Source organism: Lissotriton helveticus, chromosome 5_1 (assembly GCF_964261635.1).
Source record: "Lissotriton helveticus chromosome 5_1, aLisHel1.1, whole genome shotgun sequence".
In the NCBI taxonomy this organism is placed as follows: Eukaryota; Metazoa; Chordata; class Amphibia; order Caudata; family Salamandridae; genus Lissotriton; species Lissotriton helveticus.
The window spans coordinates 143,025,441-143,040,386 of NC_136065.1; the positions used below are offsets into that span (position 1 = coordinate 143,025,441).

The window sequence follows — 14,946 nt, forward strand, 5'->3', positions numbered from 1 at the left end:
CATTGAGGGGTTTGAACCCTCTGTTGGCCTCCCCGGTTCTTGTTGGTCTTGAAGCGTCGTTTGAACGGTGCTTTCTGTTTCTCCAGACCTACTGCCTTTACTGTGTCTAACTCGGTCTTCATCCGGGCCATTTCCTGATCGGCATGCTCCCCGAAGAGTGAAGATCCGGAAAAAGGCAGATTGAGGATGCGCTGTTGGGCATCTGGCTTGAGCCCAGTTAAACGTAGCCAAGAGGATCTCCTCGCACATATCCCATGTGAGTAGTTATGTCCAGCTAGAAGGGCGTTATCTGCTGATGAACTAATCATTTGGTTTGCCACCAAACAGCCCTCCGTCACGGTCTCCTCAAAGTCCTTCTGGTCCTCCTTGGGCAATTTCTCTTTGAATCGTTCCATGGAGTCCCATAGGGCTCTATCGTACCTTCCCAGAAGGGCTGATGCACTAGAGACTTTTAGGGATGAAGCTGCCGTGCTGCATACCTTGCGTCCCCAAGAATCTTGCGTCTTGCTGTCTTTGTCAGGAGGAACTGACGAAGAGGGAGCGACCGTGTGATTCTTCCTAGCTGATGCTACAATAACTGAGTCCGCTGCAGGCTCACCTTTAACAAAGATAGGATCTGAGTCAGCCGGCCTATATTTTTTTTGGATACGTGCCGGTACTGCTCTGATCGTTGCTGGCGTGAGGAAAACCTCTTTGATTGGGTCCATTATTCCTGGGACTAATGGGAGCAACGGCCTTGCATATGATTTGTGATGAAGAGTCTCAAAAATCACAGTAGTGGACACCTCTGGAGTGGTCATTTCTATATTCAGCTTGTGAGCACCCCTTTGCAAAACGTCCAGATACGTGTTGACGTCGTCCAGAGGGGAAGCTCTTGAGCGAGGACTGTCTGCCAGCGTCGGAGAGTAGTCCCCTTTCGAAGATCTAGGCGAAGATGGAGGGGAGGATGAAGGAGTTCTTCTACTCCTGTGGTGAAAACGCTCCTTCCTCACCGGTGATCTCCTAGGTCGTTCCTCCCTTCGAGGAGAACGTGATACCCTCTGATGTACTGGAGATCTCGATCTCTCAGTTCGTACCTCTTTTCTCGGTGTCCGAGATTTGGGTTGCTCCCTCCTTGGCGATCGGGAGACCCTAGGGGCATGCGACCTGTCCGCTCTTCTCTCTCGTGAGTGTGATCGCTCTGCCTCTTCTGGTTGCTGAAGCGGAGACCCGTGGATTGGACTCAGGTACCTTTGAAGTCTCTCTGGTGCCTTAGAATCCTTCCAATTACTCAACGGAGCATACCATCTTGGAGAGAGTCTTATATGTGAAGTGTAACCCCGCTGGGGATTCTTCTGAATCGGACTCCTACTCCTAGAAGATGACCCCGTTGACCCCGAGGCACTTGAGGAGGAATGGAGTGAAGCAGATTGTGTCACTAGGATTGTCGAAGGCACTGAAGGCGATCTCCGTCTCACCGGTGTTGGAGGACGTCTCAAAAGCCTTTCCCTCGACGTCGAACGCCTCTGCGGCGTCGACGGGGCGATAACCTTCGGCGTTGAATGCTTCGACGATGATCTGTGGTCCCTCGACGTCGATCGGTGATGATGCGCCGACGGCGGAGTCATATCCCTCGACGTCGAACGGCGTTGTCTTGCCGTCGACGGAGGTCTCGACGTCGAACGGCGTTGTCCTGCCGTCGACGGAGGTCTCGACGTCGAACGGTCTAGTCCTGTCGTCGACAGAGGTCTCGACGTCGAACGGTCTAGTCCTGCCGTCGACGGAGCTCTCGACGTCGGCCGACGTTGATCTGTCGGCGACGGAGATGTCATCGACCTGGCATGTGGCGACGGCGGAGGATCTGACATCCTCGACGACGAGCGCCGACGTGCCTTAGATGATCCCTTCCTCGACGTCGATCGTCCGAGGGGGCTCTTGCTCCTCGACGCCGAGCGCCTCCGTGGAGACGTCGACGGAGGTGTTACACTCTCTGTCTCTCGACGCCGACCGTCGCCTGGTTGACGGCGGCGGAGTTGACTTATGTCTTGACGCCGAACCTCTCGTCGACGGCGATCTCGTGGCTTCTCTCGACGCCGATCGTCGCCTAGTTGACGACGGCGGAGCTTTCTTCGACGACGGCGAACCTCTTTTCGACGACGATTTCCTCATCGACGCCGATCTCGACGTCGACGGAGCTTTTTCTCTCGAACCGTCCATCAGATGTCGTTTTTTCAGCGCCGAGCCCGGTGCCGAGGTTGATGGACGCTCTGACTTGCCTTTGGAGGGAGTTCTGGGTCTCTTTGAACTCTTCCTCTCTGCAGATCTTCCTCTCATGGATCTCTGGGCCAGACCATAGAGCCTGTTCCTCTCTCTGTCTTTAAGTGTTCTGTCAGACAGCTTTTTACAATGAGAACAGCCTTTAGGATCATGATCCTCTGGCAAGCATAAAATACAGACCTCATGAGAGTCCGTTTTTGCCTTCTTGTGGCCACAAGAAGGGCAATTATCAAATAATGAGGGCATCCTGAAAGGAAAACCTCACAAAAAATTAACTGCTAAGCAATTATTTACTTGACTATGATGTGAAAAGTCAAAGTAAATCAAAAAATTGTTCTTTTGAAGATTTTCTGACTGAAAAAGGCAGAAAAGTGTGGAGCTGAGTATCCAGGGTCCTTCCTGAAGGAGCCGGAAAGAAAAACTGACCTAACTGTAACCCCTGAGGCATGATGGGAAGCTAGGGGCAGAGGTGCCTTAAAGGCACAGCGTCAGTTTTAGTGCATTCAGCTACAGGTTAGCTTTTCAGTCTTTTTAGACTGGGATTTTGCAATGCAGCCTGGGAGCTGTATATGCTTACAGTGTGTTATGAGAATTTCTACTGTTTTCTGAGCATTAAAACAGTTTCTAAACAAGCATTGGTGTTGTTTCTCATGTTTCTAATACAGAATTCACTGTATTGTGGAAATTCTTCACTGCATATTACAGCTCTATTGTTTATTTGGCTGCAATTGCTTATTTTTATATATATATATATATATATATATTTATATATATGTCTATAATATATGTGGGGCACATATAATATATTGTTTCCGGGGTCCCGCGCATGGGCGGGAATATTCTAATGCTTATGACTATTGATGAGGATCCCCTGGAAGAGAATCAAAAATCTAACTTAGGTGAACAGTCTCTAATGCAGCAAAGTAACCAAGTGTGTGGCATTTCTTATAGGTGTAAAATCACTCTGCATAGAGAGAAAATTTAGTTTGATGATGAATGAGTTGTGAAAAATGTGTATTCGTATGACATCCCCAGCACATAGAGGTGCAAAAATTACATTTAGTTGCAAAATCACACTTTGTGAAACATCGATAGAAGTGTGAACACACTGCGATGAGCTAAAATAAAATTAGTGTTATAAAGCAAAGCAAGCAGATATCGTTATTATCAACATCGGATTAAAAAAAAAAAAAAAAAAAAAAAGAAAAAGGAGACACGGCCGGCCAGCCGTGAAAGTGAAAGCACGGCCGGCCGTGAAAAAGCCTTTGATGCAGCAGGGGGTAATTAGGGGAGGAGAATGGCTGGGCTGAGGCAGAGCGCCAAGCCTTTGATGCAGCAGGGGGCGGAGCGGGAAGAGCTGCTGGCGGCACTAAGCTGACGATTTGATGCTGTGCACGCGCATTTTAACTAATTGCGCTTGCGCATTGAGTTAAAAGTGCACATGCACTTCATCAAATCGCCAGTGAATCGCCAGTGTAGGTAAGCTTTGTTTAAGCCCCCATAGTCTCGCTCTGCTCAATGCGCATGCGCATTGACAGGCGAGACCTAAAAAGGAGCATAAGGTGTAAATTAGGCATGTTGATAGTGAACCCTTACAGCATAAAGTGGTTTGCCATTGTCTTAAGGTGGGTGACGATTGCTTGGGGCAAGCACACCATCAGCAGCCAGTCATCCAGGCCAAAAAAAGTCTGGAACCCCTGACCTCCAAAGTTGTGCTGCAACCATCACTTTCGTGAACACCATAGGGGCACTCGTGAGGCCAAAGGGAAGCACAGCAAACAAAGTGCTCCTGTTCCACAGTGAATCACAGGTAGTACCTGCAGGACATTAATGTGAAAATAAGCATCCTGCAGGACCAATGCTACCATCCAATATTGGGTGTCGAGGGCAGACAAGAACTGGGCATTGGTGAGCATCTTGAATCTGTTCTTCCACAGGATAGTTCCAGGAAGGGACAGAGGACTCTGTCTTTGTTTGGCACCAGAAAGTAAGATACGAGTTACTTACCTTCGGTAATGATGTATCTGGTGAAGACGATTCTAGCCACAGGTTCCTTCATGTAGAATTATCCCCAGGCGTAAGGCTGGATTCGGAAAAGTTTTCTTGCCACAGCAAACCTGCTCGCTGGGGGGCGGGCGACATCACGCGACTCCGCCCAGGAGTCTTCCGCGTACGTGACGTCAGCGAGGTCACATAAGACCTGCCCCGGCGCGCCTAAGTCAGTTTTCTTAGGAGAACTTTTCCGCACCACAACGTGGAACCACCAGATAAAAAACTGTGTGAGCATGGGAACAGTGTGCGAAGAGCAGAAAAAAATTGGAAAGAAATGGTGACTAACCACACTACAAGAGTGGTGACAACACCGCAGAAACTAAAGACAGGGAAAGAAGAAAGAGCCAGAAGAGCCCTCCGCCGCCACCCCGCCAGCATAAGACAGCCTCCCAGCCCTGTGCCCCAGAGAAATGGAAAATACGTAAAAGTCACAGCACACATAGGAAACTACCACTCCCAACCTGAGCAAGGAAGGGAACCAGCTGCAAGACAGACAGGAACAACCTCCAAGCCACCCCAATATAGAGGGCAACACCCCCCCCCCCCAAAGGGCAAGGACAAAACATGGCCAGGGAACCCATATCAGAGGAAGCAATGGAAGGAAGGGAGGGGAGGGAAGGGAAGGACAGGGAAATAAGCAATACCCCCGGGAGAGCCAGAGCAGCAAGGCACCGGAACCCCATCCTCCAAAGAACCAAGGAGAAAAGAAACACCCCCGACAGAGCCACCCGTCCATAACAAGGAAGGCACTCATAGGAGACCCAGCCCCCTCTGCCGAGAGGCACGCACCGAAGGCAAACCCAAGGGTCCTCGCAAAACAGGGGAGGAAGGGTGGGCCGTGAAGGAATCTATGGCTAGAATCGTCTCTAACAGATACATTGTTACCGAAAGGAAGTAATTCGTACATCTGATAGACTACTAGCCGCAGATTCCTTCATGTCGAATAGATACGCTAGCATTAGCCCCGGGGAAGGAGGGTTGTCGAAAGGACCCCACCAGCCAAGACAGACCAGGGGCCCCACAGGGGACCAGAGCTGTGGACCAGGGAGAAACTCGCCCCTGCCAGGCAATGGGAACCCCAACAAGCAGAACCCCACCGACCCAAGGGCGGTAGGAGGGAGAGAAGAAGAGAAAGAAGGAGTAGGCCGAAGAGCCCCGCACACTCACAACAGAGGGACCAAGGGCAAGGTCAAGGGGTCAAAGCACCCCACTCCTCCTCAGGGCACACTAGCCGCCGCTCAAAGCCAAGACAGGAAGAGCGGAAGAAGAAGAAGCCTAGGAGTCCCAAGGAAGCGAGGGAAAAGAAGGCTAACCCACTCCAGGCGGAGAGCAACCTGCCAGCTAGGACAGCACCAGGAAGAGGAGAAGGAGGAGGAGGAGGAGGAGGAGGGGGAGGAGGAGGAGGAGGAGGAAGAAGAGGAGGAAGAAGAGGAGGAGGAAGAGGAGGAGGAAGAGGAGGAGGAGGAGGAGGAGGAAGAGGAGGAGGAAGAGGAGGAAGAGGAGGAAGAGGAGGAAGAGGAAGAGGAAGAGGAAGAGGAGGAAGAGGAGGAGGAGGAGGAAGAGGAGGAAGAGGAAGAGGGGGAAGAAGAGGAAGAGGAGGAGGAGGAGGAAGAAGAGGAGGAAGAAGAAGAAGAGGAAGAAGAGGAAGAGGAGGAAGAGGAAGAAGAGGAAGAAGAGGAAGAGGAGGAAGAGGAGGAAGAGGAAGAGGAAGAGGAGGAAGAGGAAGAGGAGGAAGAGGAAGAGGAGGAGCAGCAGCAGCCAGCAGCAGCAGGCAGCAGCAGCCTATCTCCGGGGAAGATGGAGCGTCCGAAGACGAATCCGCGGTACGACCCCTGCACGGATCCGTAGAGTCCGCAGCCTGAGGCAGGACGCCGGAACCATTTGGCGTCACTGGACAAGAGTCCACTAAGTCATCCAGCACCGGAGACCGGAGTGGATCTGGAGTTGAGCCGGCACCGGGACGACACCGACCCGACCCCCTCCGAGGTAGACACCTGCGTGGTGAACGAGACGGCTCTGGGGAATGACCCGAAGTCCTCCGCCAGCCGCGGCCCAGAATTTAGCGGTGATCGCTCGGCAACCCATGAGGCAGAGCTAGAGACGATTCAGCCACCGACTCGCCCTCCGAGACCGCCGCCTGCGGGATGGAACGAGAGGAGCCCGGAGAGGGACGTGGGTTCCTCATCTGAACTCGACCCGGACCGGGACGAGGAGGGGCCGCCGACCGCTGTGCCTCCGCACGGGCCAGCTGCTGCCGGTGCCATAGCGGCGTCACTTCAGCCTTAGACAGGACCACCTTGTCAAAGGACCGAGAGGGGCTCAGTGATGCGACCCGAGCCCCGGCGACCTCCCGGGACGCCACAGGGACTCCCGCAGGAGTTAGCGGCGAGGCAGAGACGCCGTGGCGTGAAGGAGGTGCCCCAGAGGAGCCGCACCCCAACATCACCACGTCTGGAACCGAACCAGTCGGCGGCGCCGCCGCAAGGCAGGGGATCCGCCAATGCCCCAGGAGGAGGAGACGCCAGAGAGGCCTGCAGAGCCGCCGCGTAGGTCTACATTTGGACTCTTGACGCCCAAACACCGCACGCGGGCCGTATCACCCATGGAGAGTCCACGCCCCTGGCCGGCCAGGAACCAGACCCCTGGGACAAACTGCGACACTTACCCATCGGAGAGCGACGCTCGCGCAACATCGAAGAAGGGCAAGGGCGACGACCACGCCATATCTGAAGCAGTCTGCTGAAGTAGACCGAGGGGAGGACGCCGACCTGGAGAGAGGCGCAGAGAGAGGTTTCATCCAGCACTCCCGCCGTGACTTTGGCTTCAACTGTCGACACTCCGGACAATCAGTGGCACAGTGATCCTTCCCCAAACAACACATACTAATGAGGTGAGGGTCGGTCACCTACATAAGACGCCCACATAAAGAGCAAGTTTTGAAGCCCGAAGTCATTCGCACACTGTCCCACCAAAGAGAAATGGGGAAAAAGGGGGGACCCCAAACAGAACCGAAGGACCGGATCCACGTTGCACGCGGAAAAGGAAAAAACTGACGTAGGCACGCAGGGGCGGGTCTAATGTGACCTCGCTGAAGTCACGTACGCGGACGACGCCTAGGCGGAGTCGCGTGATGTCGCCCCGCCCCCCTGCGCGCAGGGTTGCTGAGGCAATAAAAATGTTCCGGATCCAGTCTCACGCCTGGGGATAATTATAAGTGAAGGAATCTGCGGCTAGTAGTCACTATCAGATAGAAGTAGCAGCCAGTGCCTACCCCAGATGCCGGTACCCTCTCTATGGTTCCTTTGGCAAAATGGACCTGCATTTCCTGCTTCAAGCGGGACAGTTCAGCCATTCTGAGGATGGTGGAAGACGCAGCAGAGTGATAATGAAATGGTAGGGCGTAACCTTGCGGAACAATTTGTAGGACCCACATGTCCAAAGTGAGTGTTTGCCACTCAGACAGAAAATATTAGATCTTGACACCGGCATGGAGGCTGTTTGCCTATCGACGATCACCTGCATGGGAATGGGTGCTATAAAGAGGTTTTGTAGCTGTAGGGCTGGAGAGGCCTTAGGATGTGTCATCCATAGCCCCTGTTGTCCATGTTGCCATGTGGGTACCATGGCCACAAAAGGGCTGCGAAGTCTGCTGAACTGGCTGGATAGGTTGCTGGCGGTATAGAAAAAAACTTGCATAGACATGGGGCAGACTAAACCAATGCCAAGGAGAGGCAGAGAGGCCCAAGGACGACGCTGTGGTCCAACTATTTTTTAAGCACTCACGGGGACAATCTGCATTTTCACCAAAAAGATGAGCATCAAAAGGCATGTTTCATCAATGTATATTGAACATCCCCAGAGAAGCCCATGGATCACATTCTAGTGTCTTTGGAGAACCACACTGGTGCCTACTGCCCAGCCAAGGTAATCTATAGTATCCAACCTACAAAGGATTGCAAACTTTGCAGCATCACAGCCATCTTTTAGGCCTTCCGTAAGGGTGGAATGTACATTATCAAGCACAGCAGGGAGAACCTGAGCAACAGAGTCACAACGGGTGTGGATGTAACATTCCAACAGGCGACTGGCATTAATCAAATGTAATGAAAAGCTGTGCTTTACAAACATTTTGAGCTCAGATTCCCTATCCTGCGGTGCTGTAGGGAAGTCATTGGGGTTTATTAATATGAGATGTTTGATCCCAAACATCCCTATTTTCAGTGAAGCCATCATGTAACTGGAAAACTAGTCTTTCACGAGTGTCCAGCACATGCTTTTAAAATGGCTTCCCTGATCACTTGTACTGGCAGTCTTGGAACTGACCAGCACAGGGGCATATCTGCTCAGGCAGTTATCCCCTCACATGTAGTGTGCTCCACCCTGCCTTAGGACGGTAAGACCTGTTGTAGGGGTGACGTACCTATACTGCATCCAGTGTCTGCAGGCATGGCTCACAGGTTGTGTACCATATGTTTTGACTTTTGTTTGCACCAAGACACGCAGCCTGCAATGGCAATTTGCATGAGCTTGGTGAGGGGCCCCTTAGGGTGGCACAATTTGTGGTGCAGCCCTTGGGCACCCTCTTTAGTACCTCAGGCCCTAGGTACCATTTACTAGGGACTTTCAGAGGGTACTAAAAGTGTTGCCAATTGGGGAAACAATTAAATCATTTTGGGAAAGGTATATGGCACTGGAGTCCTAATTAGCAGGAACCCAGTGCACTTCCACTCGAAATTACATCAACTACTTGGCAAAAAGTGGGGGTACAATGTCAAGAAGGGGCACTTTTCTACACTCGGGATAAGGGTTGATATAAGGCAAGTGGCTTTGGGAGTGATACTGAGAGGCAAGTTGATACCATTGCACCTCCTCATGAATTCAAAAGGGAGATGGGGAAGGGCCACAAATCCTGCTTACTTTTTATGCTTTTGCTTGGATTTGCATGAAGACGTTAACCACAACTGAGATATGTCATGTAAACGGGACCTTCTGTTCAACTATGACTGATTAAAGCATGGAGTCTTACGATGTTCAGTGATGCAGAGCTTAGCTTCATGGTCCTGGGTGGCTTTCAAGTGCATAAAGGTGCAGTCACTACAGACCTTGGAGTCCTAGTCCGACCCCAAGCACCAAAGAAATTTGATGGGAAACTGCCACAGACATATTTTTGCAACGGTCCCTAAAAGGTTTACACCCTGTTTTTGGGAGGGACATTCCTTTGCGCACTGGTAGAATTTGAAAACATTTGAGAAAAATAGTCTTGTGAAGAGATGAGAGAGTGCTCTGGATCGGCATCTGGTGGTGCGGAAAAAAAAGGAGCCGATGGCAGCGCATATGGATGGTGCTTACATTAGGCTCCGTTAGTCACTTTCGGAGCAGAAAGACGTCAGCGTAGAGCTGCGCAAGTCTACCTACTGGAGTGCAGAGGTACTGCTGAAGATTTTTTGGATCCTATCCAAATGTGAGGAATCAGTAGTTAGAACAATCTACCAGTAAAAAAGAAACATTTCTGTTGAATGATGATCAGTCAACATAAGAGTATACATCTGAGCTGAAGCAGTGACATACCATGCGTGTAGAGGATTGCGAAGCGTTTCTTGATCGCTGACCTGGTGCCTGTTTGAACACAGAAAAAGGCATTTAATCAAAAGCCACAAGATACGGCTTATGAAAAGGAAACGGGAAGTCTAATATTGCAGTATATAGATAGCAAGTAACACACAAGAATAGAGCCTTGCAAACATAGAGAAATGGGTATAAACTGAGGCCCAAAACCATAAAAAGCTTTTAGAAGGATGCGGATCAAGAAAAGCCATGATGCAGTTGAAAATACATCCCAAGATGTCCCAGGCATCCCACTCCTAGCTCAAATGTTGTGCAAGCAATGAATCAATACAAGTGCTAGCAGAAGCCATAGAAGGTAGTATTGGGTAATGGTAAAATAGTTTTCAGATCTCTACATATAGGTTTGCATTTTTTCAATAATAATAAATAAAATAAGGAAATATTAAATATAATATTAAATATAATACAGAGAGTTGGAGAGATGATTTATTCTAGTTGCTACATTACGGACTCAAGAAACAGAAGACATTGGTTGCAATACAACTTCCATCCACACTTGAAAGATTGATTAAGCCTATGTAAATCCCTATATGCCTTCATTTCCTTATATGGCAAATAGAAAGCACAAAGAAGTAGAATGTAATACAAACTATGTATTTAAAAGAAAACTTGACCTTTCGGTTTAAGTGGAAACAATGCAATTCAGTAAGTAGCCTCCTGTAATACCAGTTTGATCACTCAGGAGATAAGGGGCAGTGACGAATTAGGACTTCCTGGAACAAGTGCCCTTGTGAAGATAAGATTACTTGATTAATTTATTTTTCAGGTGTAAGGACACCGTGCTGAAATAGCCTTGCAACAAGAGGTAATACTTTAGGAGCGGGGATGGCATTACATAACCGTACAAATACAAATATACCAGACATGGCATGCAGTAGCCTCACTATCAGGTACATTAGCAAGGTATGTTAGCCAAATAGGCCATAGGCTGAGTGGTTCTTGAGTATCTCGGCCAGTTAAGTATATAGCATTGCTCATAATAAATCGCAATTAAATCCCACTCGTGAATGCCTCCTGAGATGCTGGAAATTTAATAAGAGTAAGTAAGAATTGTAATGACAGAGGTGTCCAGGAGGTGACCTGTGGGGTTCTGCCAAACACCAAAAATAAATAAATAAATGTTTCAAAATGTAGATTTCCTTCACCAAGTGACTTAACGAATGTGAAAATCAGTAGGGATTCCCTTCACCAGAAAATTTGTGTGAGATCTTTGATTAAGGGTGAGCCCAAGCAATGACTTGCTAGGTCATACCCTCCAGGCAGATGACTGAGATGCTGTTCTTGATCTGTATCCTGATGCCTGTTTGGAAACAAACACAGTGCACATGTAAATATACATTATTATTCTTGTCTTCCCCAGCAGGGTATTGTAGAATTGTTTGCCTGCTACTGACAGCAGGGCAGAGGGTGACTATAGCACTGTAAACTTAAAAACTTTAGGCAAAAGAGAAAAAAAAGACAAAACACTCTTTCAGGCAACCCTAAAGACAAACCACTAACACTGGGTACCTTTAGAATTCCAACATATGGGGGGAAAAAAGAAAATGAATTTGGATTGGATATCATTTGTGGAGAAATAAAGTTATGGAAGACGAATAGCTAAGTGCTCAAATGTTGAAAAAAGGTTCTCAACACTCAATCCTCAAAGCTCAGCTATAGGTCTATGAACCTGGGCCAGAAATCCATGTCTCCTAAAAAGTCCTTCTGCTATGCTGTTGCACTGATTTGGAGGAGAGTCCTTTTGTTAAGGAGTTGCATGGTACCTCTTACAGGTCAAGCCACTAGATTACCTTTTTCCAACCCACTTTGGTACAAATGCACACTACAATCAAAACACCAAGAGATCCACAATTTCACCTAACTACCTTTTGCAAGACACTGTAAATATTTTAATATACATTTGTAGCAAAGTTTTCTAAAAGTGAAGTCCATGGGGCCAGCAGGAAGTCCATGGCAAATTAACCAAACATTTTGCTGCTGCCTAAGAGAGCTTGGAGCATTTTCGGCTAAAGGACTGTTTACTTATCTCCTTACAGTCCACAAACAGTGCATTATGATTTATGTTTTTTATAACAGTTCACTAGCAAAGCACATTGTCAGTACTTATTTAACCAAGACATATTGTATCTATTCAAATTAAAGTATAAATAATAGCTTTTTATAAATTAAAAATCCTTTTTTTCGTGTGCAGTTCAGTGTCTCCAACACTTCGGAGCCTAAAAACTGAAATGCCGGGGCGTGGCCAAGATGGCGGCGGTGTAGGACGTGAAGTACGGTCCCTCCGGCGCCGACCACCATAAAGCTTTGTATTTCGCCCTCCCTGTGCCCTTCCAAGGTCCCCTGAGCAGCCCCCTTCCGGCAGTGGCACTCTCTGTGCGCAGACCGACAGCGATCCCCGTCCCTGCGGCAACGCGGCCTCCGAGCACCCGGAGGCTAGCCGGCCACGTTGGGAGCAGAGCGGTGGTTCCCGGAGGAGTAGCGCGCATCAGGCGGAGAGTGGCTGACGCTGGGGCAGACGAGCCGCGGGTGAAGCGGCAGTGAGACCGGAGGCACTTGTGGCACCCTCGGTCGGCTGGGCCGAGCCGACAGAAGGCTTGAAGTGGTCGGGGCACTCCCGCTGTGCTAGTGGCGGTTGAGCGCTCCCGGCACCATTTCCGGGTGCCCGGGAGGAGTAGTGGCGGAGCGGAGGCCTGCCGGCCTAAGCGTCGGTCCGTGAGCCGGCGGATGCTGCGAGGCGTACATCTGAGGTGAGCGGCAGGTGTGTGCCCCCCTGTTATGGTGACAGGCCGTGGAGAGCAGCATCGGCCCGTAGATCGGCGGGCAGCGCGGGGGGGCCCTCTGGAGACTCTCCCCCCCTGCTCCTGATGGCTGACACCTGATCTGGGCCTGCGTGTAGGCAGTGGTGTGGGGTCCCTACGAGGAGTGCACCCCCCCCTGGACCCTGTCGGCAGCGCGCGGCTGCCTGGGCCCGGGCCCCGGGAGCACGAGATCTCGGCCTGTGGATCGGCAGGCTTGAAAAGCGCTGAGACGCGGAGGTGCTGGTGGATCCCGCTCATCTGCTTCTCCAATACCCCGGGGGGCCCCGCGCCTCGGAAGGCAGCAGGCCGGTTCAGCTTGGAGATGAGGAGAGTGGAGGCGATTTTAAGAAGGCGGCGGTGGCTCGGTCCGTGCTCCGGCGGACGGCGCAGGTGCGGCCTAGTTGTGAGAGCGGCGGCCTTTGGGGCCTGGGACTGCGTCTGTGACTCTGAAGCTTGCCCCCTTCGGGGGGAGGAGGGGGAGATGATCCCTTGCCTGCCCCCTTTGTATACCGCCCTGCTTCTTCGAGTGGGGACCGAGTTCGGAATCTGGGACAGCTCCCTAGCGACGCTTATCATTGGTAATCCCTGGGCCCACATAGAAATGGCTTTGTTGTCCTACAACCTCTCGACCCCGGAAGGCATAGTTTCCTGGGCCATACGCAGAGCGCCGGCTGGGGGGAAATGGCGCAAGATAACGTTCTCTCAACAAGCCTGGTGCCTGCATAGTCCTGCCTCTCACATCGTTGTCTGCGGTCAGGGGCAAGATGGCGACGAACAGAACCAGGTAGGATAAGCCCCCGAAAGATTCGCCTATGTCGGTGGTGCGGCAAACCGCCCCGAAATTTGCGGAGAAGTCACCAGGGACCGAGGACGGCGATGCACCGGCTACCAAGGCCTTCATGGTGGAACGGTTTACGGCCATAAAGGAGGACATTTCCGAGTTGCGCTCCCAGCTGGCCTCTGACCTGCGGGAGGTACGGCGTGACGTAGATGCGATAGGGGAGAGAGTGGCTACGTTGGAGGAGCATGATTTAGAAACGGCAGGTGACATACATCGCCTCCAGCAAGATGTGCTTAGGCTGACGGAGCAGAATCTAGACCTCCAGGCGCACGCGGAGGACCTGGAGAACAGATCCCATAGAAACAACATACGGATCAGAGCTGTGCCTTGGAAAGGTGAGGGGTCCGACCTCAGGGAATACGTGGGAGCCCTCTTCAAACAAATGTTGGCTGAGGAGGACCTGCCAGACATTCAAATGGATAGAGTTCATCGGGTGGGCCTCCCGAGGGGTCCAAAGGCTCCCCCTCCTGATATCTTAGTGTGCGTCCACGATTTCCAGCTTAAGGAGCAGATTCTGCGGAAAACTCGAGATCTTAATCCTCTCCAATTTCTGGAGCACCGGCCGATGCTCTTCCAAGACCTAGCGGCATCCACGTTGGCCAAGCGACGGGAGTTCAAGCCGGTCACTACTTATCTGAAAGAGCAAGGCATCCCCTACTCGTGGGGGCACCCGTTCAGGCTCATCTTCAAGCTTAATGGAAAGCTGATTCAGATCCGCTCCCTGACGGCGACGATCGACCTCTTGGGCCTAGAACAGTCCACTCCCGCATCGGAAGACACGAGGTCTCCCGCTAGGAGACGCAGACGATCGGCGGAATGACAACGAGTGGGCAAACCAGCGCCCACAACAAAACCTGACTTGTCCACGAGCCGCCTTGAGAGGGGGGCAGCGGTTGCATCGGTGGCATTGGTGACGGAGGCAGCTGGGGGCTCAGGTGTTGAGGGGTCTCTGCCTGGCACTGTTGAGAATGGCTAATGGCGCCGAAGGGAACTGTCCGCTGAATTTCTTGTGGCTCTTTTACAGTCCATGCCGAGAGTTGCGTCCTGCATCAGGAACTGGATACTTGGATGGTTGGTGCCACGTTCCCCAGCTCTTGGGGCCTGTTTGACGAACTATCGTTTCCTTCGTGTTTTTCTTGTTGTTGAAGTTGGTATGGATGGGGGTTGTATGAATTGAGGGGGGGGGGCTGGAGCTTGGGGGGTTGAGGGGGACTCTGCGTCAACAGGGAGGGAGAAAGGGGACGGAGGATGGAGAAGGGGTGGGAACAGGGGGCCTTGTAGGAACGGTAGCGCTGCCAGGTGCACAGCGAGTTCGCTGTCCCTACCCATATGCCGCATAGAGAACTGAAAATAGTGAGCCTGAATGTCCATGGC

The 14,946-nt window shown here is 51.3% G+C and overlaps 1 protein-coding gene across 6 annotated transcripts in view; it reads right to left on the reverse strand.

Annotated features, from left to right (window-relative positions):
• Positions 1-14,946, reverse strand: part of SEC16A (SEC16 homolog A, endoplasmic reticulum export factor) — a 421,944-nt gene that overhangs the window by 145,171 nt on the left and 261,827 nt on the right. For 2 of the 6 annotated variants that reach the window (XM_078641918.1, XM_078641915.1), the window contains exons 22-23: positions 11,186-11,233; positions 9,877-9,924 (exon numbers count right to left, since the gene is read on the reverse strand). The exons of 2 other annotated variants lie outside the window; for them this stretch is intronic. In XM_078641918.1, the coding sequence (XP_078498044.1) occupies positions 9,877-9,924; positions 11,186-11,233 (96 nt within the window). The remainder of the gene's footprint in view (positions 1-9,876; positions 9,925-11,185; positions 11,234-14,946) is intronic. 2 more of the 6 variants (XM_078641920.1, XM_078641917.1) reach the window with 1 other exon arrangement.